Here is a 22,438-nt window from a genome sequence, read left to right as displayed (position 1 = left end):
AATATTTGCTCAGACAATAAACAGCTCTTGCAGCCGTGGATGCTTCTGTGGTTTTTGGACTCGAAATGTCCAAAGACTTGGCCTGTCGAGTCTTTTAACATTAATGGTTCACTGCTCTTACTTCAATATCGAAAACTTTCTCAATAATTGGCTGAAGCAGGTATGATGATTTTTGATAGCCCAGCGTTACTTTTATGTAACACCTACATGCACACGTTTCCATGATGCAAATAATCTACGAGTTTGCATCATCTGCAAAAACCTGCAAATCATGCGAGTTTTAGTACCAGTACCGGCATATTTAGATCAAATGTTTCATGCTTGGGAAAGATGGAAATGGCATGTGCGAATGATGCGCAAGAAAATGCAGCACACGCTATAACACACTTTAACGATTCCTATTTTGAAAGCGTGCAGCTAATCGAGACAGGAGTGTGTCGCCATGACCTCTAGCGAAGGATTCTTCATCAAAGTGCCCGCATTAATCTTGCAACACGCGAATACCCATAGAAGCACATAACGCAGTATCACGCAGCAACTAAAAGTGCGCAAAATTCCAAGTCCGTATCATTGGCGCAATAGAAACACAGTGATGTACATATCAAGGCTAAACATCGACGAGTCATACGACGAGGCCAAAACATCCAACTCATATATAACACAAACTAAAAATTATACAAGTGAAAACCAAAATGGAGCTGCTGGGATCATATTGACGGGCGATGACTTTAACTTTGACTTGATGATGATTTTCTCACAGTCTTCAAGTAGATCGAAAACTTGCGTCATGGTGAGTGGTGAACTAGCCATAATGCGAGTTCTCTAGCGCAGCAGTATTGACGCATGAATCAACTGTTTTGGTTACCACGCCTTAACAAAGAATGCGGTATCAGGCATTTCGCAATAATAACAAGATAACTCTGCAACCATATGATGATGACTTCTATTTACACAACCTTGATTGCCAACCTTGATTGCTACAACGGTCTGAACTTTGAAAATGTACAGAGCCATGTATTTGTGGACAAATAGTCATCGACATGCAACTTATGCCGCGTACAATTGTTTGAGTCGCCAACTTTCTGGTCAACTGTTCAACTAGCCAACTATCTGGTGGCACACGTGATTGATGAATCACTGGACAACCATTTGGTCGACTGGCTAATGAATGAAAGTGAGAATGAGCGATGGTTCACATGTACACAATGATGTTTATTTGTGTGGGTCAACTGAGGTCAGCCATAGTTTGCCGAGTATCAGTTATGTAAGCATTTAATAAAGCTGTATTCTGGTACGTTTAAAACTAAATATGTGTCACAACTGTTTTCTATATCTTGCATGTTTTGCATGTAATAAATGGTTTGTACTAGGACCAAATCGACTTTCAATCATGCTGTTGGAATGGAACTAGGTAGTGAGTCAGCGAGTATCTCTATAAACATATGAACAAAATCAAAGAATTACAAGTTTATCGATCATGCAGTGGTGCGCAAAATCATGTCAGCCCCTAAATGACTTCACTGTTCCATTTAAGGTTGCTGCGCTGAAGATCACCAGAACTAAGCAACTCTAAACAAAACTATCAGCACTAGTTTTTAAGCCTGTGTGATCGAATACAGGCCATGTCAACATTTGCTCACGATACTCAATGCAAAATGGCCAGAGTTAAAGACAAATTCTTTACCAGGTGAACTGAATCAGTCACAACTCAAGAGTTTCAAGGCAAATCGCATAAATAATTGTTTAGAATCAAATCTAGTCAAATCTAACTTGATACCTTTGAACTCAAGTCGAAATTACTACGCATTATCATTTAAAATACCTTTTAAATAAAATGAATATTTGATAAACTACTTCATATGTAGAGTATACAAATGAAGCAGTTTATCAGTGACCTTTAACCTCTCTACCAAACCTCACATGTGTTACTCTATCTATCAAAAAAAATTGAAACACCAAAAAAAATCATTTTATTTCAGCCATTGATTTTTGCAAAACCTTCATTTAACACTAGTGTGTCTCAGAAAGATCCCTCCGTCATTACACTGGGGGGAAAAAGATGGTTGAGACGCTATGGCTCCAACCAGCGCCATAGACAATAAAAATTATTATAGTGTGGGATTGAGGGTATGTGGTATATGCTCTTTGGGCTGCAGCAATACAAACAACCTGTCACATGGTTATACAGTAGTCATAGTAGTTTGAGATAATTTTATGCGAATTGCGAAGACGCTGATATTATTACTGAAAAGTTGATCAATGGTGAATCAACTGGTAAATCCAGGCTGTACCATAAATGTGAGAAATTTACATGGCCCAGGTAAACCATTACCTATTACCAGGTAAACTATTAAACCTTAAGCGAGCTGTTAAGGTCGCTCATATTCTTACCCTAAAGGTTTGGTATTTGTTAGTCAATATGACTTTGTTTGATTCCAACTAAATAACATAGAACCATTATTTTTACTATCTGGTCTTCTAGGTGAAAGATGAGATGATGGTTTTAACAAGCGTAGTGGCCTTGTGAACTAAAGAGCCCGATTGAGCACCACCCCCTTTGCTATAGCACTATCACTCTGCTTGAGCATCGCCCCCTCCGCTTGGGTACTGCACCCTCCGTGTGTTTCGATTACGAACAGTGATAAAACAACATTGTAATATACAACAGAACCCTGGGATACGGTGATCCTAGAATGTGATTTTTTAGGTTAACTGTAGAATGTAGGTTTCCCGACCAGTGGTTACGGCATTTGTCCCTTCTTGCGGCGTGGCTGAAAAATTCCAAAATTCTGGAGTTCGTATACTTGCACATGGCTGTGCGAGTCAATAGCCTCACCAGCTCTTACATGACTTTATGCACGACTGCGACGTCACTAAGATGCTGGTCTGCTATTGGTTGGCGTCACACAAAATGGAGAAACAAGATGAAAACAAGAAAATTAAAAAATTTCCTGTATACATGGGTTCTTCTCTACTTTATGCCTACTTCCAGTGGTTGGACAAAATGATTAGCTAAGATCTATACAAATAAAATAATTAAATGAAATATATGTATATATAGGCTATTGTCATGCTGTCATGAATTGCTGGGAGTACAATCTAACCACTTATTAGACCATCGTTTTAATAACAATAAATTTTGCTACTAATGACTAAAGCTGCATTAACACAGGCCAATTTCATGCCGATTTTCTGGCCGACTCTGCAACCGATCAAGAATTTGCATCATGTGAAAAGAGCAAACAAGCATAAGACCGATTTTGTCCAGATTAAAATTTTATCGGGCTGTGCCCGATTGGCGGACGATTCTAGACCAATTTTCAATTTGCTTAGCCACTGAAATCGCTTCCACAGCGAATTACACATTTCCATTTAAAGTGAATGATATATTTGTTTTCACATATGTGCACGTTTTTGTCATAGCTTCACTCGCCAGTATTAATTCCATTGGTAGCACCCCTGAAAAGTGCTATCGACAGAAATAATATAGCGACGACATGATAATTAATGAATCTGCTTCAATTACCGTATTAAACTGTTGCTATAATCCATCATTTTTTTGACGTCCTCAAGCCGTTTGCACATGCGCTCGTTCACGAAAAAGCCGCCATATTTGTAGAAATCGATAGTTTTTCTTATTTAATACATGTAGTACTTTTTGGTGTTGTTTTGATACTATAATGAAAAATTGTAAACAAAAGCATCGTTTTCAAAAGTTCATTGCAAAAGCATCGTATTTTTAACGATAAAATTGTCTATAAAGATGGCCGACAACGATAAAATGACGTCTAGAAAAAAACGAAGGATAGTTGAAGCAGATTATGTTAGCAAAAGATCGCCCTCTCAATAGTTATCCAATATTAGTGAAGAGCTGGGCAGTGCATAATTAGTAAACTTGCTAAAGACGGCCTCTAAAAACATCATAGGAAACAGTCATGAACACGAGACTTCATGAAAAGCTTGTGATTAGCCGCGCTGACAGTAATCCACATTTTTCATTGACATATGCATAATCTATTTGCATAATCTATGCAGTCCTTTGACCTGCTTGTGCACGAGCAGGTCAAAAGACTACAAATTATTTTAAAATATATTACTACCAATTATCATGAAGCATTGTGTCCTGTAGCACTGTTTATATAATGTGTAAAGATCTTCGGTTATTACATCTACTTGCTAAAGAATCTGAGCCTATTCTGTAACGCTATTTAATACTGAATATTGTTATACCGTTATTACAACACTTCCAAAGTCATCAAAACTTAATATTATTTTATTCTTTATTTTGACTTTAGCAAATTTGTTTGAAAATTGCAAAAACAGAACGTGCAAAATTTTCAATTTCTAACTGCCCTAGAAATATGAAACCCTTTAAAAGAGTTTAAAAAATGTTCACTGCATAAACATACAGCAAACCCTCTATTTGAACACCGCCTCCATTTGCCCGCCACTTGACATTCTTCGATCTTAACAAACCCATAACAGAAAGTGATTAGTAGAAAAGTTTCAACAAAATAGTAGTAATAATGACTTGGTTATATCAAAAACAACTAATTTTTTGTTGTAGTAAATAAATAAAAACATAAAAAATTATTGCTGCTTTAAGCTTATAGAGATATTACATGACTCCTTCAATACATAGTGGTGAAGTCATACATAGTAGTGATCCCGTCTAAAACAGTGCGACTCCCATTGCAGCCGCTTACATTAACAAGTCGCCTTCCTAGTCAGTTCTCCAGCATACCTGATCAGCATCACTGTAATAACCTCATCATAACCTCAACCTGATCAACATCTTAAAGGCCTGGGTAAACACACCGACAAAATACATCTTCTCCGTTACCAACGCATTGGCAAGGCACCTGTCGATGCGCCATTTGAAAAAAAGACATGTTGGTCTACATTAATTGCCTGAAATAGTTCCTTATAATGATCTCAATTCAATTTTATTCATTTCCTAATAAATGCTAGTTGCCTTAAAAATTGCGTTTGGAACATTAATGACAACAGGGCTTCACACAAACTACTACAACGTACCCTCGGGTTACAATGACTTTGTTATATGATTTTTTTTCCAAGCGATGTGAAACACGATGTTTTTTCGCCCTCATCATATGATATTCTTTTCACCATCAGATATCGATAAAAATTTCTCTCAAAATTCAAATTTGGCAATCGGTGTGATGAATACGTCTGAATAATGAAAATGCCGATATGTTATTGGCTGAAAACCCACCCACAACGAATGAAAGAGATGCGATGCTCGCTCTCTCAGTTCAGCGTTATTTGTTATTACAGTAGACGCTCCTATAACGTATGCCTCCTACAACGTAAATTCCAGATAATGTAAAGAATTTAGGTGAAGTTTTTGTTTCGTACTGCGTGAAAAATTCCATATAACGTAAAGTGTCAAGTTGGGCGTGTTCTCAAATTTGATTTCAATGGTAATCTATCTCGCTGCAATTGTGGAAGAAAAAATGGATGAGCGTAAAGCGTTATATCTATTATATATAAAACTTCTGTGACATTCTAGTTCGTCCTGATAGATCCTCAGATGTGTCGACAAAACAGAGAATAGGGTAGTTGAAAAATTGTTCATAAATACCAAGGCGATCGATTGGTGCAGATGTTACAGCATCAGTCTACCAATCTGAATGTCACGAGTTAGAGTATCGTCGAAAATTTTATTTTATCCTAACCTTGACCCTGGATAAAGATCGATGACGAACAAATAGTACCGCACTTTTTAAAGTAAAATATTTTGTTGTTTTGCTTTATTGTAGACATAAAATATTTGTTATTAGTTTTACTTCACAGAATAGATTTTGCTGTTTAAAAAAAAAGCAATCCATTGTATATGAACGTCAAAGATGTGCGCTCAACATCAACTTGTTGTAAAATTACCGCAATTCCTGTCTATAAAACCAGTGAGATTGATCAGAAAAAGGAGAAAAGTTGTCGATGCAGACTAATAATACTACAGTTGCGGAACAGCCAATAAATTAAAAAAGTCATGTGAAGTGTTTCCTTTTTGTATGACCAAAGGGGTGAGTTTGGAAAGATCTTGGGAAGGAATAGGCAACTTACATGTATTTTATTGTTCTTATGACGTAAATTCCCTGAAACAAACATTTCTGGAACGGATTTTATTTGTTATCGGAGCGTCTACTATAGTTATAGTGAAAACAATAAAATAAATGAATAACTGATAATAAATAATAACTAACACTAATAATAAACAGCTAAATAATGAAGAGGTTGATATCCTATTCACCAAAATCCCTCCCACAACGCATGAAAGAGATATGATGCTCGTGCTCTCTTAGTTCAGCGTTATTCATTATTGTTTATAGTGAAAACAAAACTGGAAACAGATGATATAATTTTAGCTGATGGCAAAGTTGAAGTTTAGTAAAATACATACTAAAACTTAGATTTAAGTCGATAATCAACGTTTATGTTATACGTCTGTCTCAAAGGTAAGAGACAGACGTATAACATACTCCCTACAGTACATAATGCAGGTAGTACATTGCAATGCTAGATTCTATCGCAGATTATAACCACTAAATACACTAGCCACTGTAGGGAACTATAGTTACTAAGGTTAACATATTGTTTCGTTACTATTGTCTAATATGTACAGTATGTATATAAAATTTTGATGATTTTTATCAGGGGTGTTTGCATTAGATAATTACGATGGGTTTCTATACCCTTTTATACCACATTTTCGCCGTACTATGCCAACACTGGAGAGTCCATCGTATCAATAAGTGGACAAAGATATTCTCACTTGTATCAAATATATGAAAGCAACTAGTATTAATTTGAACTTTATGAAACATTTCAGATAATTTCTTTTATAATTAAATGTCAAAATCTTCTTATTTTTTTATAGCTTAGTACACTTATATTTCGCTAGTATTTGGTTTCGTGAGTAGCATACAGAGTAAAACTTCGCTGCAACTCAATTTCGCAGCTCTGATGAGTGCAAAAATAAGGTGATGTGAAAACAAATTCAGCGGAACAAACATAATTAGATTCCTCAGGTGAGGTTTACTGGTTGGAAAATCAATCTGAGACTAGTTCGTATTTGTGAACCGCAGGTAGAAATGTGTAGGCGAGATCGATAATGCAATTTGATCGCTTGCTGCCATTTGTTTCTCGGACTATCAATGACGTCCAAGTCCCTGCCGCCGTGACTGATGTGATGATACCAATATTAGATCTCAAGTATTTATAGCAAAAGGTGGCCATGGCTCAGCTTGATTTAAATTGTGGGTTGAGAGGATTTCATGTTTATCAAGAATTCTGGACTCCTGACATGGAAGATGTCTTGACAGTATGTTATCAACAATAGCAGAGGAGGAAGGCAATTACTCATTGTTTTTTTTATTAAGGAAACAAATGGTGATTTGATTTAATCGATGAACAAAAGTATAATAATTAAATTTATTATTAATTATTAAATTTTTTTTATTAAATACCATATTAAACAAATCTATTTAACAAAGCTATTTAATTTAGCATTTTCACTCATTTATGATCAAGGTGATCATTGTTTAGTTTCGCTCATAAAACTTTCGCGAGAGGATGACTCCGCGAAAATGCAAAAGTTAGATGACACGAATACATGTGTCCTAGGGTAGTTCAGTTTATATCATGAATCTAAAATCTTGTTGTACTTGGCCATTTCATCGTCATTTGTATAGCGATGTTTAAGCAAAATATAGCGCTGCTGAAAGCTGCATGCTATTGCTGACACAAATTATTGATCTGTGTCATGGGAAATCCAGTAAGGCCGCTAGGGTCATCATTCTACTTTAAATGGACTATAAATAGGGATACGTTGTCATGCCTGAGGAATGTAAAACTGATAGTGATTGTACACTGGACACTGTTATGCAACATCCAGGCCTCAACCCAGTAAAACAATTCATAACATGACATCGTTGGAGGATATTAGACGAATGACGAGACGCAGTGTTGAACTTTAGTTTGTAATTGTTATAGGTTTTGATGATTTCAATAAGTCAAGCAGCATATTCAGGTGTATTTGGACTACTGAATATGAAAACAACACGTAGGGCATAACGTCAATATGGAAAGTAATTATGGCACTGAAGTCCAGTGTTTGATTATATCAAGTGTCAGTATGTAGGACAGTTATCGGCAAGTTCATAGACACCGGCTAATTATAACCCGTCCATATTTGAACCACAAAAACAATACAGACTTACGACTTTCAAATAGGATATGTGCCAACTTCTTTTATTTTCAAGAAGTAAATACATTTTCCAGGAGTTTTGCTTTTCAGGAATGTTCAAGTGAAGCAACGTATCTATAAATTGCCCCTGTGATTGAGTTTACCCATTTACTATTACTCAAGGTGTTACTATTACTCAAGGTGTTACTATTACTCAAGGTGTTACTATTACTCAAGGTGTTACTATTACTCAAGGTGTTACTATTACTCAAGGTGTTACTATTACTCAAGGTGTTGTGGTAACTAATGAGTGACTGATGAATACCTGTAGAGTGCAAGTTTATACTCCTTGGGGTTGAGGCCTATCTGATAATCAAAAGTAATTCGATGTCCATTGGGCATGAAGTCGAAGACATCAATAGCCGACTTCATCCACGTATCATTTGCATTCAACCTGCAATAAACAAGAAGAATGGGTAGCTAACATTTGCCTCACATGTTCCGTTGTTTCATGGGTGAATCAAATACCAAATCTCAGGTAACCCACATATGGTGAAGTCTAATATGGTGCAAATAAAATACGTTGTCCAATCAATTCGCGACAAAACTATTACTACAGTAAATGCCAGAGGTCATAGGTCAGCACGCTTTCTATCAATTTCAGTTCGCAGAACTTCAGTATACAATCGGACAACATTGGATAAATAAATTAATATGTTACACTACACATTACATGTTACACTGAATCAAGTGTTTCTAATGCGGTGGAGGTCTCCAAGAGTGGAAAAGGAGCGATAAAAAAGTCAGCAAAAACACTAGACCCATGCATAAGTAAAATATTTGTGATTTGCTGTTAAAATGTTTCTAATACACTAGTAGTAGTTTGAAGTCTCCTTCAGGAAAGGTTTTATTAGATGATACATTACCTTTTGAGTTAAGGAAAATGACTTTCAGATGTACTTATGTTAATATTATGAGGAAAGAGAAAACAAAATACATGATATGCTTACTCTAAATTCTTTGTTAACACTCTAATTAATTAAATAAAAAAGTATCCTTTAAAAAATGTTTTGCTAGATAATGAGTTAACATGTATCAAGTCACTGACAAAAAATATCTTAAATTGACACGGAGAGGATAACTCCTAGTGTATGGGTATGCACAGAACTAAATGAAACTTTATGCCGCACTTGATGTGTCTTTAACAATAGATGTTTTCAATATTTTGTTGTATCTACCTCTCTAGGATAATGTGTAGACAATCTGTAAGCGATTTTAAATTTCCATAGAAGCGCTGCCAACATGGAAATGGTCTCAAGATCAAGAACTAGGTAAAACCAGATCGTGATGTAAGCAACATACTTCAAATCAATAACACCACTGATGCAATATTGATACAATAAAGAAATTCACCTAATGATTCATACATGATCAGACAGGTATGGTGCAACAGTCTAACAATGAGTTTGAACATACCCCATAGCTAGTGAGTGGTGCTGATCAACATTAAAAAAAACACTATTATCATAGCCTGGCTCTTCCCTGCTGCCAGCGCTGCCTGAGCACACTAGACCTTCGAGAATGGGAAGGTCTATAAGAAGGGATAACTGCGAGAGGGCAATCTCCTGGCGTATGTCTGTTATAGCTGCAAATAACAAATTAGCAGGATATTCATAGTTTGCTACCAGCGCAAGAGGCAATTGGACAGCGAGAAGTAGGATAATCACTCATGCAAACAGTGTGTTTTCAAGTTGAACGAAATTTTATACCCACAAATTTTTATTGAATGTTTCATGCTTCCGAAAGGTAGCAAGGACATTTGCGAATGATGCGCAGAAAAATGCTGCGCAAGCTATCCAATTTCAAACATTTTCCAGACACTCAGTCATTCGTATTTTCAATTGAGAGAGACAGGAGTGCGCTACGATGTTTTCTGGTATAGAACTCCTTATCTTTTTTAACAAAGAACCTGCGTTAATCCACAACACACGTACATCCATTGAAACACTTAGTGCTCAATGTGCACACAATCCCAAATCCGCATCATTCGAGCAATGAAAACATTGTGGATATTAGTAGCACGGCAACTAAAAAGAGCAAACAATAGTTTTCAACCATCTGAGTGAATGTTCCAAAGTTTTAATCACGTTGGCAGCCAGTTAAGTATTATATTTCTGATTTCAAGCTAGCTTCTAAGGGTTACTTTTGCTAGTGCACATGGTAGCTATCTATGAGAGAAGAGATGTGTTCTTCAAGCAGAACTTCAACCAGAGTCTAAGAGCCATTCTCCAGAATTTGTAACTTTGACTGAATATGATGAGGCTTAACTTCTTAACTTACTAATTTCTGTTACATGGCTCGCTGGGAAGCATTAACTAGCAGATTCCTTGCCAAGCCACTGATTAGTCATCAACCACTAGAAAATTTCAACTACTTTGTCATAATCCCATCAAGAAAATGCATTTCAGTATAAATTTGTCAAAAGGCAGCAATTGTTATCGCAACCTAAAAACATTAAAAAATAAAGATGAATTTACACAAAATTTCAGTGGGTTTTTCAGAACGTATCGGTATTTTTTATCATTTGCGATTGTTTTTGAGGTTTGTTCAAGATTAAAACCGGCAAACTTGATCGCATTTAAAATGGTCAGAAAAATACATGTGAAATGACGACACTGGTTGATAGCGTTGCTATAGTTGATATCAGCTATTGCGTTCAAGTTACAGCGTTACGCTTTTCTATTCTGTTGGTCTCTTTGCAACTGTAGATGTCTATAGCACATTCGCTTGATCTGACCCATTTAACTGCGATCAAGTTTTGTCGATTTTACTCTTGAAACATCCTGGCAGACAAATCACATCAAATTTCAAAAACAATCACAACTTATGGAAAAATACCGATACTTTCTGAAAAAATCTAGTAATATTTTGTGCAAGATCCTCTTAAAACTATTTACAAAGGTCTCTTGGTCAAAGTTTTTAGAAAAACATTGCCAAGCATGCGCCATCAACAAGGACGGATTCTAGCTGTCTCGGCTAGCAAGTTCAGTGAGGCCTCGGCTACGATGACCCTGTTATGCGATTTTCTTTCGCCCTGCGATATAGATCACGCCGATTTTTGTCCTCTTGATTCGAAATATTTTTTTGCAATACGAAATCAACAAAAGTTTTTTCTCGAAATTCAAATTTGGCATTTGGTGCGCTGATTACGTCAGAATAACAAATATACCGACATGCTATTCGCCCAAATCAATCTAACAACGAATGAAAGAAATACAATGCTTGGCCTCCCTTAGTTCAGGGTTATTTGTTATAAGTTATGGCAAAAGCGAAACTAGAAACAAATAGGTGATAAGATGAATGAAAGAGATACGATGCTCGATCTCACTCAGTTCGGCATTATTTGTTACTAGGTATGGTGAAAATGAAACCGGAAACAAATAGGTGATAATATTTTAGCAGTGAAAAAGTTGAAATTTAGTAAAATAATTAAAAGCACATACTAAAACTTAGCTCTAAGTATGGGTTTAGTAAACTGTTATTTGCAAAAAAATCACGCAAAACATAAATTCAACATTTATGTTTTGCGTCTGCCTCGAAGGTAAGAACTCCATAGAGTACGTACTGCACATAGTACTCTATGAAATGTTTTGTTAGACGATGCATTAACATGTGAGCTAAGGAAAACTACCTTCAGATGTAATTATGTTAATATTGTGAGGAAAGAGAAAACAAAATTCATGATATGCTTACTCTAAATTGTCTGTAAAGATTAGTTGAGTTTGGGACTAGCATGTAGGTCACTGTAGCTTATGTGAAGTTTTTCCTGACATAGCGGAAACTATACTAGCCCGTTGCTCATAGCAACAGTGATAAATGATTCACAAACCAAATGATGACTGGGCTAATGTTTACACAAAGGAACCGGTTGCTGGGATCAGCTAGAACATCTGGGATACCTTGGATCATTTTAGTCAGGATACTTTCATGGATAATGTGGAAAATTCCTATTGAATTGAAAAATTCCTATTGAAATATGAACACTTCTTATATAACTCGTCAACAACTTTAACTTTTCTTCCTAGCCTGAGTTTAGGTTGTAGTTGTTTGTTGAACGCAGACCAAGGCTACAATCCAAGTTTTTTTCTAACATTAGTAACAACTTATTGACAAACCTATTACCCATATTGATCATATTAGCAGTGATAAACATTTACAAGGCCAAATAATGCGGTAGATACGAAAAGCCGAACGCACTGAATGACCGAACAGACCGAATATTTTAGGAGTTGCCCTCTCGTGTGACTATTTAAGGATAAGGGTGCATAACTCAAACTTCTATAAATAAAGAGCTCAATGAATTCCGTAGAAACATTTTAGAGGCTGTTGTTTATTTTCGCGCCAGTGAAGCACGCTGTTAATAAAAATACATGTACCGTATTACATATTCAATCGAAGTATTTTTGCTGTCACTATAGTCCAATCAGTACTTGCTGTACCTTTGACAGATAAAAGGAAAATGCCTAGTAGAAACAAAAGGTTTTATTTGTTCAGTAGTATCGTTAACTATTGGTGAACTAGTAGCTTAATAACTAGCCAAAATTGTTTCTTTATTCAATTGGAAATGAATATATTTATTTCTATATATAGGAATATTTATTATAATGATATAAAACATGCAATAGATATTATTTATAGATAATAATTGATTTATAGATAATAGTTGAAGGAGGGCAACTCCCAAAAGATGTTCGGTTTGTTCGGTCATTCAGTGCGTTCGGCTTTTCGTATCTACCGCAAATAATGACTTGGCTATTTTTTACACAAAGGAACTGGTTGCTGGGATCAGCTAGAACAACTAGGATACCTTGATAATTTTAGTCAGGATACTTTCATGACTAATGTGGAAAATTCCTATTGATAAAGAAACATGAACACTTCTTTATTTAACTCGTCAACAACTTTATCTTCCCTTCCTAGCCTCAGTTTAGGTTGTAATTGTTTGTTGAACATATACCAACGCCACAATCTGAAAGGTCGAAAAGTAGGAGAGTTGATCAAAAGCATTCTGAAGCTCCTGTTTAAAATTTTGCTTATTTTCCACATAATCACTGAGCTCATTTGAATCTACCGATGTTCTTTGAAAACCTTTAATTAAACATTCTTGAAAAGACTGAGTTTTCTTAGAATATAAATTTTAATCTAGACAGTTAAATGACTTGAAGGTGACTTTATATACTGGTAAACAAATTTCTATTACAAAAACTACGGTAGATATTTATAACTTGTTGGGCCCAATGGAAAATTAATTAGGGTACATGAGGGCGAGTAGGAAAAGGCCTGTAGAGAGTAGAGAAGCGAATGTATTTTGACATGCATGCATTATTAAAGTCTGCGCCTGAGATCTTTATAAATAGTTTAATGCTCTTAGGCTACAATGACAAAAACAATCAGTGTAAGCTTAAAATGTTTCATAGAATTCATTCGGCAGACATCGATAGAGCAACCAATTATCCCTGACAGCGGCATATAGAGGACAACTCATCATTTATGAATATGTATGAGTAATTACTGTGCAACTTAAATACATGTATATCTCATAGCGACAGATAGAGGATAACTCCACGCTCATGAACGAGTTTAGGACTAAAATGATACTTTATTTTAAACAATATTCAACAATAAATTTTTTTTCTAAATTATGTCAAATTTATCCCTCCAGGGTACTACACGGCATTCTAAACTTCACTCAATTTATACCTATTATTAGTAATCTGCCGATACGAGCTGTACTGCATTCCTACCGCTGATGTAGTTGTCGGGATGCTAATGAGACTCAGCTTAATTTTTATAGCTAAATACATCAGACGCTCCTATAACGTACACACTTCCTATAACGTACACACTTCCTATAACGTACACACTTCCTATAACGTACACACTTCCTATAACGTACACACTTCCTATAACCTAAACTTCCTATAACGTACACACTTCCTATAACGTAAACACTTCCTATAACGTACACACTTCCTATAACGTACACACTTCCTATAACGTACACACTTCCTATAACGTAAACACTTCCTATAACGTAAACTTCCTATAACCTAAATTCCAGATAACATAAAGAATGTATGTGAGGTTTTTGCTTCGTACTACGTAAACAATTCCATATAACGTAAAGTGTCAAAACGGACGAGTTCTCAAATTCGATTTGAATGTTAATCTATCTCCCCGCGCTTGGGAGAGAAACATGACATGCGTAAGGCGTTATATCTATTATATATACAACCTCCATGACATTCTAGTCCGTCCTGATAAATTGTCAGATATGTCGACAAAACAGAAAATAGGTAGCTGCGCCATTGTTCATAAATACTTCAAGACGATCGACTAGTGCAGGTGTTACAGGGTCGGTCTTCCAATCTGAATGCCATGAGTTGAAGTATCATTGAAAGTTATATTTTATCCTAACCTTGACCCCTGGATACAGATAGACGACAAACAGGTAGTGCCGCTCTTTTTATAGTAAAAATATTCTTTGTTTTGCTTTATTGTAGACGTATAAAATATTTGTTATTAGTTTTACTTTGCAGAATAGACCTTGCTGTTTAGAAAAAATAAGCAAATCCATTGTGAATGGAAGTCAAAAATGTGCAGTCCCTATCAACTTGTTGTAAAGTTATCGCTATTATCGGTCTAAGTTGCCGAGTTGTCGAGGCAAAAAGTTGTCAAGGCAAACTAATAATACTGCAGTTCCGGTACAGCCAACAAATTAAAAAGTCAAATGACCAATGGGGTGAGTTTAAAAAAGATTTTGAAATGGGTTAGGTAATTTAAATGTATTTTACTGTTTGTATAAGGTAAAAACCCTACAACGTAAATGTTCCTGGAATGGATTGTTTACGCTGTAGGAGTGCCTACTGTACCGGGGAGCTACTCAGACTAATATTACAGAGTTTTGCCGTTAAAGGATTGGTTACTCGCGTCAAATTTTGAAAAGTCGTATGAGCAAGTATCAGTATTTTTCTATCATTTGAGAATTTTCATTTGTGGTTTTAGGCGATCTGACTGCCAGAATGTTTCAAGATTAAAATCGGTAAAACTCAATTGCGGTTAAAAAGCTCAGAAGAAAAAGGCATCTAAAGAAATTACATCAGTAGTCGCATTTCCTATTTGTTCCTCTTGTTATGACATTGGCTATTACATTCAAATTGCAGTGCTACCCGTCTCTATTGAAATATATTCTATTTTGTATTTGCGGATGATTGTTAGAATAAAACTTCAAATATAGCTTTCGATACATTTCCGTAAATGTTTCAAATAATTTTAAAAATATGTTGGCTGAAAATTGTCACATCTTTTTCTCTAAATGCTGTATGAACATATGAGTACCTGATGTTGATGAGACCCTATATTTATCACTTATAAACAATATGCATGACTACTGACATCCTTTTCGGAGAGGTCTTTTTCTTCAGAGCGCTTCCACTGAAATACTAAGATAGTTCTGAAAATTCTATATAACTGAGGTTCCGAACTACGGCGTTTTCGTGATGGCTGCTATTAACTGTTCGTTTTTTAGCTTTTAAAAGCTTCTAATCACATTTCCACGTATTTTGCACCTACAACACATAAAAGTGAATCTTTTGATACCAAATAACTGTAACATGAATTTTGTGACAAGTCAACCTTTAATGCTCAGAATGTCTTCTTTCCATTATTTTTTACTCATCTTTAAAAATGTCACACATTTGAGAAAACCAAAGAATTTAATGCATTGGCTTGAAAGAAAGAATTAACATCTATCAACCTTGCTAACGATTCATTAATGCAGAGCAGATCTCATCGTGTGAGAGTATTAGGAGGAATAAAATTTAACTTGCAAACAATAAAATAACATCACAAGAAAGTGTAAATTTTTAAAATTCAAACGATTTAAATCTTTCTTTCATTTAAGCTGACTATATTTAACTTATGTCCTATACTTAAAGTGCTATAGTTAGTTAGTCCTATAGTAATAGTTAAAGTGCATGAAGATTACGAACATTATTGAGCGGTCTTATACTATTGAACATGACTAGCTTTTCACATTAATATTTTTTATAAAAACTATTTTAGCTATAGCCTTAGTTTCATAGCAGAACACGCCTGTGTATGGAGCCTGAGTTCCACAGCAGAGCACGCCTGTGTATGGAGCCTGAGTTCCACAGCAGAGCACGCCTGTGTATGGAGCCTGAGTTCCACAGCAGAGCACGCCTGTGTATGGAGCCTTAGTTCCACAGCAGAGCACGCCTGTGTATGGAGCCTGAGTTCCACAACAGAGCACACCTGTGTATGGAGCCTGAGTTCCACAGCAGAGCACGCCTGTGTATGGAGCCTGAGTTCCACAGCAGAGCACGCCTGTGTATGGAGCCTGAGTTCCACAGCAGAGCACGCCTGTGTATGGAATGCTAAAAGAAAGCTTTAATGCTGAACAATAGTACCTGAAGGAGAGAAAATGACACCACCAGTCAGTTTGGCCAGTTTCTCTACAGTCTTATTTGAGGAGAGCTGAGAGGGTGGTAAACTCTTCATGTCTCCCTCTGGCAGGTTGTCACCTCTTTCAATTACTACTCCCTCACTGCAATAGATAAATATCCATGTTTCTAAGGCTTCAATTACTACTCCCTCACTGCAATAGGTAAATATCCATGTTTCTGAGGCTTCAATTACTACTCCCTCGCTGCAATAGGTAAATATCCATGTTTCTAAAGCTTCAATTACTACTCCCTCACTGCAATAGGTAAATATCCATGTTTCTAAGGCTTCAATTACTACTCCCTCACTGCAATAGGTAAATATCCATGTTTCTAAGGCTTCAATTACTACTCCCTCACTGCAATAGGTAAATATCCATGTTTCTAAAGGCTTCAATTACTACTCCCTTACTGCAATAGGTAAATATCCATGTTTCTAAGGCTTCAATTACTACTCCCTCACTGCAATAGGTAAATAACCATGTTTCTAACGCTTCAATTACTACTCCCTCACTGCAATAGGTAAATATCCATGTTTCTAAGGCTTCAATTACTACTCCCCCACTGCAATAGGTAAATAACCATGTTTCTAACGCTTCAATTACTACTCCCTCGCTGCAATAGGTAAATATCCATGCTTCTAACGCTTCGATAATACAACATACATGTATGAAACATAAAATGATAGAACATTCAAACATTTTTAACATCCAAAAAATACCAGATAAAACAAAGATAATGTTGCATGGCAACGGTTCGCTATTCAAACGTTTCGTTGTGGTAAAGGACTGGTTATAAATAACCAGGCTATATGCTTATAACCTACAATGTACAAATGGTAATTTATATATCATTTTATTATAAATGAATTTGCAAAGGTTTTAGTAGATATTATCAGGAAGTATCATAACTAGTATTATAATAATATTGACCAAATTTGATCGCGGTTAAAACGGTCGGAAGAAAAATATGTGCAAAATGAGGTCACTAGTTGCAATCGTTGTGAGAGTTGTTATCGGCTATTGCGTTTAAGTTGCAGCGTTACGATTCTCTATTCTGTCTCTCTCGTTGCAATTATAGTGGTCTTTATCTTAATTAATCTGAGCGTTTTAACCGCGATCAGGTTTTCTAGATTCTAATCTTGAAACATCCTGGCAGTCAGATCACCTCAAGTATCAAAAACAATTGCAAATGATAGGAAAATACCGATACTTTCTGATTAAATCCCCTAAAATGTTGCAGAAGTTCATTTTTAACCCACTAAAGTTACATCACCATGATGTAACTTTAGTGGGTTACTCAGCCAACTTTGTTGTGACTGCTTAGACTGTGATGCCGGCAGCATTTTTATAGCATAGCTCTAGACAAAAAAGCTAGCAGTACTGTGTTTGTGCTAACCTTGACTTGGCGACTATACAACCCCTGTCTAATTTATATTCGATACTCCTAAAGACTTCCGTCTAAACATTCTCACCAGACATAGCATAAGGTCAATGAAAATGATTAGTTTGTGTTTTTATACCAACTTTGCCGCAAAGGCTTATACTTAATTGCTGAGCATGACAGTTGAGAATCATCTAATTGAAGATAAAAAGGTCAACCATGCAGAACAGTTTTGGCAGTTTATCCACAAAGTTACATCACCATGATGTAAGGGCATCTTACATCTTGCAATTCATAGCAATCAGGCACTAAGCAATTATGAGCTTACAAAAAGGAGATATATCACCTTATTTGGGCAAATCATCCTACCAAGAGTAAATACAAGCCAGCGATGATTGACTAACAAATGTTCCCACCAGTCATTGCAGAACTTTTCTTAAAGTTGAAATTTGACAATGCTCTCACCCAATTACTAGTATCACAATAAATCCATTGTGTAGCGCAGAACCTGATAATCAAGAAGGAACACAGGCTTTGTCACAATATTTCAATTTAGCAGCACGACCCAAACCTGGTTTTAACCAAACCTAAGTTACATCGCTGTGATATGTAGGACAGTAATTGTCAACCTTCTTTGAGCCGCAGGCACATTTTTTACATTTACACATTGTGAGGCGCACTACCAACCAAAATGAGACAGAATGGCATTATAATGTAGAAATACATATGGTTAACAAGTTTTCAATTTCTCTATACACTTTATGAAATATACGGTTAGTAGGAAACATGGGCCTGAATGAGAAAAAGGCACGAATGGCAAAAAGACACTTGAAACCTTGCTCAACAGTTACTAATATCTCCGTTTTTAGTCTTTCTTGCAGCCAAGCTAAAGAAGCTCTGCTCAAACAGATGTAGTTGAAAACAGCAGCAATATCAAAATTGCTTTGTTGGCCAGAATGAGAAACTCTTTGGCAACGGATAACCAAAAACTGACCAAAAGAAAAGCAGGAAATTTCATCTGTAAATTATGATTATAAATTATTATTTCTCTAAAATCATGCTCTGACCAGCAACAGATGCTGAGCAACTCAGCTGTTTGGGTCCCTAATTCTGTTCGGCATTTGCATTCTCCCTTCTCAAAAACTTCTCCATCCCAGTTAATTTTATTTAGTGTCTGTGCGAACCAAAGACAGTGAAACTATAAATAGGTTTCACGGCTATGTCATCATGGTAACGAAGAAAGAGAAAGAAAGGGACCTGAGAGAGTTACGCTTCTATTTATTAAAAGCATATGCGATTCATAGTTTATTTTTAAACAAGCTAAATGATAGCTTGTTTAAAATTAAAATTATATCAGAATGGATTATCTCAAGTATTTCTCTTTATTACCACTGGTCATTTTAAATGATAGCTACAGCTCTTTCCATTCATAAGTCTTCATAATTTATGAATGAGAAATAATTCATGTAAAACCATCATAAAACTTCTCATCGAATGCCCTGGCGCTCTATTTGCCAACCCTTCTTCAATAGGCGTTCAAATAGAGGCGGCGTTCAAATAGAGGCTAGCGTTGTATTTTTCAAATGGCTAGTCAAAGGTTCGGGAAGATAAATTTAATCATTTAGCGGGTGAAGCGAATGTCGCCTATATTTTGCCTACCCTAGGACACTTATATTTCGCTAGTATTTAGTTTCGTGAGTAGCACACAGAGTAAAATTTCGCTGCAACTTAATTTCGCAGCTCTGATGAGTGCGAAAATATAGTGATGTGAAAATAAATACAGTGGAACAAACAAATTAGATTCCTCAGGTCCGGTCCTCTAGTAAAAAAAGTTTTTATATTTGCGACTAGTTTGTATTTGTAACCCGCAGGTATAAATGTATGGCAGAAATCGATAATTCAACGTGATCGCTTGCTGCCATTTGTTTCTTGGACTATCAATGACGTCTCGGTCCTTTCCGTCGTGACCGATATGGTACCAATATTAGATCTCAAGTATTTATAGCAAGCGATGGCCATGGCACGTTTTGAGTTCACATTATTTCAAATTTAAACAAAATCAAATACAGGTCATGTCTCATAAAAAAGAAAATAGATAACAACCAACATCACAACCAGAACTGTATAACATGGTTGGACCTGGTGAGGGTTGTTATCGTTTTTGGTTGGCAGTAAAATTCATCACTACAATAAGTATTATTTAATTGTATGACTTCACCTACCAGACTTTCATCCTCATCAGTTACAAATTCGGTGACTAAACTGATATCATCATCTTCTTCGTTTGTCTTGGCTTTTCCAAAAAAACTTGTTATCTTAATTTGCTTTGCCATGCTGCTCATTCGGTGTATTAACGAATTTACTAGAAATTTCCCAATGAGCTCAATCACACACAAAATTATCTGCATTTCTAATATCACGATTTTGTTGTGGATATCAATGAACTACAGGGCCGTATTCCCTTGGACAGCTGGCCGGCTAAGACGCCCCAACTTTTTAGGAATTTCATAGTCCAACGGCTATAGAAAGGTTTTTATCGCTGTAGAATATCACTTTATTCGAAGCCATAGATACAAACATCAACTTTTAGTAGTTCTTAGGCGTCATTATTATCTTCATCAGCGGCAAAATATTCTTGTTAACGACTTTTATAAAGGTTTGCAAAATATCAAGTTTTAGCAAACATCTGCTTGCCCATATCCTACTTAATGAACTTGAAATAAAATCGGCAAAAATGATCTTTGTTAAAACGCTTAAAAGAAAAAGATGTCTTCTTTCTGAGCTTTTTAACTGCATACAAGTTTTGCCTGTTTTAATTTTAAAACGTTTTGTCAGTCACATCAGCTAAAACAAAGCAAATCTCAAAAAATAGAAAAATGTTGATACTTGCCAATAAAATTTTTTAAAACTTCACGTGAGAGGCCCGGCTGAGGCCCTACATAAGAGAAACCTGTTGAGAGCTTACAGCACCCCCCCCTCCTTCTCCACACCCCAGATGTTCATAACTAGTCGTCTAACATTAGCCCCCCAACTTGCAACCAGTGAATACAGGCCTGTGTAGAACATAGCTATTTAATTTCGAATTTTCGCTAGTTCGTTATGATAGTTTAGTTTCGCGCATGAATTTTTCGCGTGATGATGACTCCGCGAAAACGCGAAAGTTAGATGCCGCGAATACTTAAGTGTCCTAGGGTATATTTTCTCTCTTTCTCTCTCCTTCAGATGTAGCGATATTAACCCTTTTGGATGCAATAAATCTGCTAACTTACCTCCAACTTGTCAAAGATCTCTAAATAAATATGCATTGAAAAGCCGAGAAATATCTTTAACAGTTAATATCCATTGCTTGCAATTAACCTGTGATGATATTATGGCCTGTATCCTGCTTTGCAAATTGTTTGAGCTTTCAATTTATATTTCATTTTAAATTTGAAGACATATTTCTATGACATGTTTATATTTACCAATGTTGCAGAAAATCTCATTGCACTCATTGATATGTTTACTACAGTTGGCAGCAAAAAGAATCCAATTAAAGGAGGTCACCTGGCTTGTCGTCAACAATAGCAAATGCTGTGGAATATTCACTAACAGATGGAAAATCCACAACTCAATCCAAGGTAAACCTGGGTAATTACAGCAAACAAATGATTCTTTTATATTGATTTGCTATAATCAATTGGCCGAGTTATTATATATTACATGTATTTATTGCGTTGCTAGCCTTCAGTGACCTTGTATTCATGTCAATAGCAATAAGTTCATAATAGTATTCAATAGTGACAAAGTAACAGAGCCTTTCAGAGTTAGTAGTAAATAGCATTGTAGAGCTCCAAAATGAACTTGTGTTTACAATGCTAATTTTTTAATACTACCATACGATTGGAAATATTTGCCATAAACATTCGCCAATCTGTTGAACAGCAATCCATTGCAATCCATATGAATCAGCCATTATGCAAATAAGAGCTTACAAGACACGCCCATATCAACAGGCTGCTCACTTGATATGTTACCTTATACGGGCAAATCAACCTACTAAGATTAAATAATAGTTAGCAATGAGTCACTAACAATAACAAACATTTCCCAACATAATCGCGAGACATGGTTGCCAGGCGACATTTGATAAGCGATGCAAGTGCTGTCACTAATGGCTGGTATCAAGATAAACTCTTAATGTAGCAAATCACCGGTTACTAAACCATAAATGGGTAACACCGCAACTATTGGACTATATTCGAGACTAGGGCTCGGCACGAATCTTTCTAGACCAATGAGTTTAGATTCATCCTCTTCTGCTCAAGTTTTTCCCAGCCCAAGA

General features: G+C 36.0%; 1 protein-coding gene across 2 annotated transcripts in view; it reads right to left on the bottom strand.

Annotated features, from left to right (window-relative positions):
• The window catches only part of LOC137405450 (DEP domain-containing protein 7-like), a 52,362-nt gene that overhangs the window by 16,167 nt on the left and 13,757 nt on the right, over positions 1-22,438 (bottom strand). For both annotated transcript variants that reach the window (XM_068091717.1, XM_068091718.1), the window contains exons 9-11: positions 16,699-16,835; positions 9,686-9,854; positions 8,535-8,663 (exon numbers count right to left, since the gene is read on the bottom strand). In XM_068091717.1, the coding sequence (XP_067947818.1) occupies positions 8,535-8,663; positions 9,686-9,854; positions 16,699-16,835 (435 nt within the window). The remainder of the gene's footprint in view (positions 1-8,534; positions 8,664-9,685; positions 9,855-16,698; positions 16,836-22,438) is intronic.

This window comes from Watersipora subatra, chromosome 9 (genome assembly GCF_963576615.1).
Source record: "Watersipora subatra chromosome 9, tzWatSuba1.1, whole genome shotgun sequence".
In the NCBI taxonomy this organism is placed as follows: Eukaryota; Metazoa; Bryozoa; class Gymnolaemata; order Cheilostomatida; family Watersiporidae; genus Watersipora; species Watersipora subatra.
Note: the sequence above shows the minus strand (reverse complement) of the source record. Positions and strands in the feature narration are given on the sequence as shown.